Source organism: Bidens hawaiensis, unplaced genomic scaffold (assembly GCF_021521415.1).
Source record: "Bidens hawaiensis isolate Kalapana, Puna unplaced genomic scaffold, B.hawaiensis_p1.1 tig00049244_1, whole genome shotgun sequence".
In the NCBI taxonomy this organism is placed as follows: Eukaryota; Viridiplantae; Streptophyta; class Magnoliopsida; order Asterales; family Asteraceae; genus Bidens; species Bidens hawaiensis.
This window is the reverse complement of record NW_027498825.1, coordinates 27,948-29,626: the sequence shown is the minus strand read 5'-3', so window position 1 is coordinate 29,626 and position 1,679 is coordinate 27,948. Positions and strand designations below refer to the sequence as shown.

Sequence of the window (1,679 nt, the reverse complement as noted above, 5' to 3'; positions counted from 1 at the left end):
GCTTCATCTTGAGGCAATAACTACCTCTGTCGGGTAGATTTGACGTGCTGATTTGTTGTTGTCCTTAACCCTCACGTCCGTCCTTGGAGGCGGCGCATGTGATTCAGTGGTGAGGGCGTGTCTTCGGCTATATCTGATGTGTTATGATAGGTAATCCTTAGAGGGGATTAGGCTCCAAGCAATAGAGAGAAAAAAGAGAACACTTTGGGACAATTTTCTTCCTTTTTTCATTATGCAAAACAGAATTTAAACATGCACTAGACCAATGGATTAACCACCCATGATCCTTATTTTATGCCACTACCGCTAAACATGCAACCACTAAGTTAGGAACATGGAAATCATGCAAGACTAGGCAACAAACTAATTAAAGAACAATAAATAAAACAATAAACGATGTCTCATATCTGGAAACGGGTCGGCCTGTTAATCTCTCGTTTGGGCCGAGCCTGCTGTTGGGCTGGATCTGGTGTAGTGCGAGCCTGATCCATATAATCCCCCTCTCCTTGAGAAACTTCATTGTCCGCAATGTTGGTGAAGCTCGGAAACATCTCTTCCAATGTGTCTTTGTCTTCCCACGTAGCTTCCTCGAGTGGCTTTTTCTCCCATTTAATCAGCAGCTGAGTTTTTCCATGAGCATCCAAACGAACATCCAATATAGTTTTTGGTAGGGAACTAATTTCAATTTCAGATCCGAATTTCTCAAGACTCCCTTTGTTGCTTAAATTGTTTCCATAACATTGCTTTAACAAAGAGACATGAAACACCGGGTGAATGCGAGACTCCGGTGGTAATTCCAATCTGTACGCCACCTTACCAATATGCTCTAGGATCTTATACTTACCATAAAAACGACGTGAAAGTTTATGATTCGAACGAGTTGCCACCGACGATTGACGATAACTTTGTAGCCGTAAATACACATACTCACCAACTTGGAACTCTTTGTCTGATCTTTTCTTGTTTGCATACTTGATCATTTTTATCTTAGAAACTTTTGAAACCTTTAATTGGTCGATTATGCGCTGATGCTCCAGAAGGGAATTCTTAATCGATGCAGTTTTTGTTTCACTCAGAATGTAGTCATGGATCGAAGAAACATCTCGGCCATATAAAGCTTTAAATGGGGACATTTGAATAGCCGAATGATGAGTTATGTTGTAGGAAAATTCAGCTAAATACAAATATCATTCCCACTTTCTTGGTTCGTTGAAAATGAATGCACGGAGATACATTTCGAGGCCCCGGTTGACTACCTCGGTCTGACCGTCTGTTTCTGGATGGTATGCACTGGAATGTAGTAACTGAGTACCCATTAGCTTAAATAACTCCTTCCAAAACTACTAATGAAGACACAATCTCGGTCCGAGACAATTGATTTCGGCAACCCATGAAGACGGTACACCTCGCGCATGAAAATAGAAGCTAAAGAAATAGAAGTGTACCCTGTTGGAAGTGCAATGAAGTGGGAGAACTTAGACAAACGATCAACAATCACCCATATGGCCATTTTTCCTTTTGATGGTGGAAGACTTGTGATGAAATCCATGGATATGTCATGCCACGGATGTTCTGGTGTCGGTAATGGCTGAAGAAAACCATATGACTTATGGTTAGGATTTTTGACACTTTGGCAAATCTCACATGACTTAACAAAATTTGTGACATCTTTTTTTAAT

The 1,679-nt window shown here is 40.8% G+C and overlaps 1 protein-coding gene across 1 annotated transcript; it reads right to left on the bottom strand.

The window, feature by feature from the left end:
- Positions 1–401: 401 nt before the first annotated feature.
- LOC143597915 (uncharacterized) lies at positions 402–980 on the bottom strand. The gene has a single exon (XM_077076286.1). The coding sequence runs from the start codon at positions 978–980 to the stop codon at positions 402–404; it is 579 nt and encodes a 192-aa protein (XP_076932401.1).
- Between the last annotated feature and the right edge of the window lie 699 nt (positions 981–1,679).

Coding starts and splice junctions, on each gene's coding strand:
- LOC143597915 (XM_077076286.1), bottom strand. CDS start 980: ATGATCAAGTATGCAAACAAGAAAAGATCAGACAAAGAGTTCCAAGTT.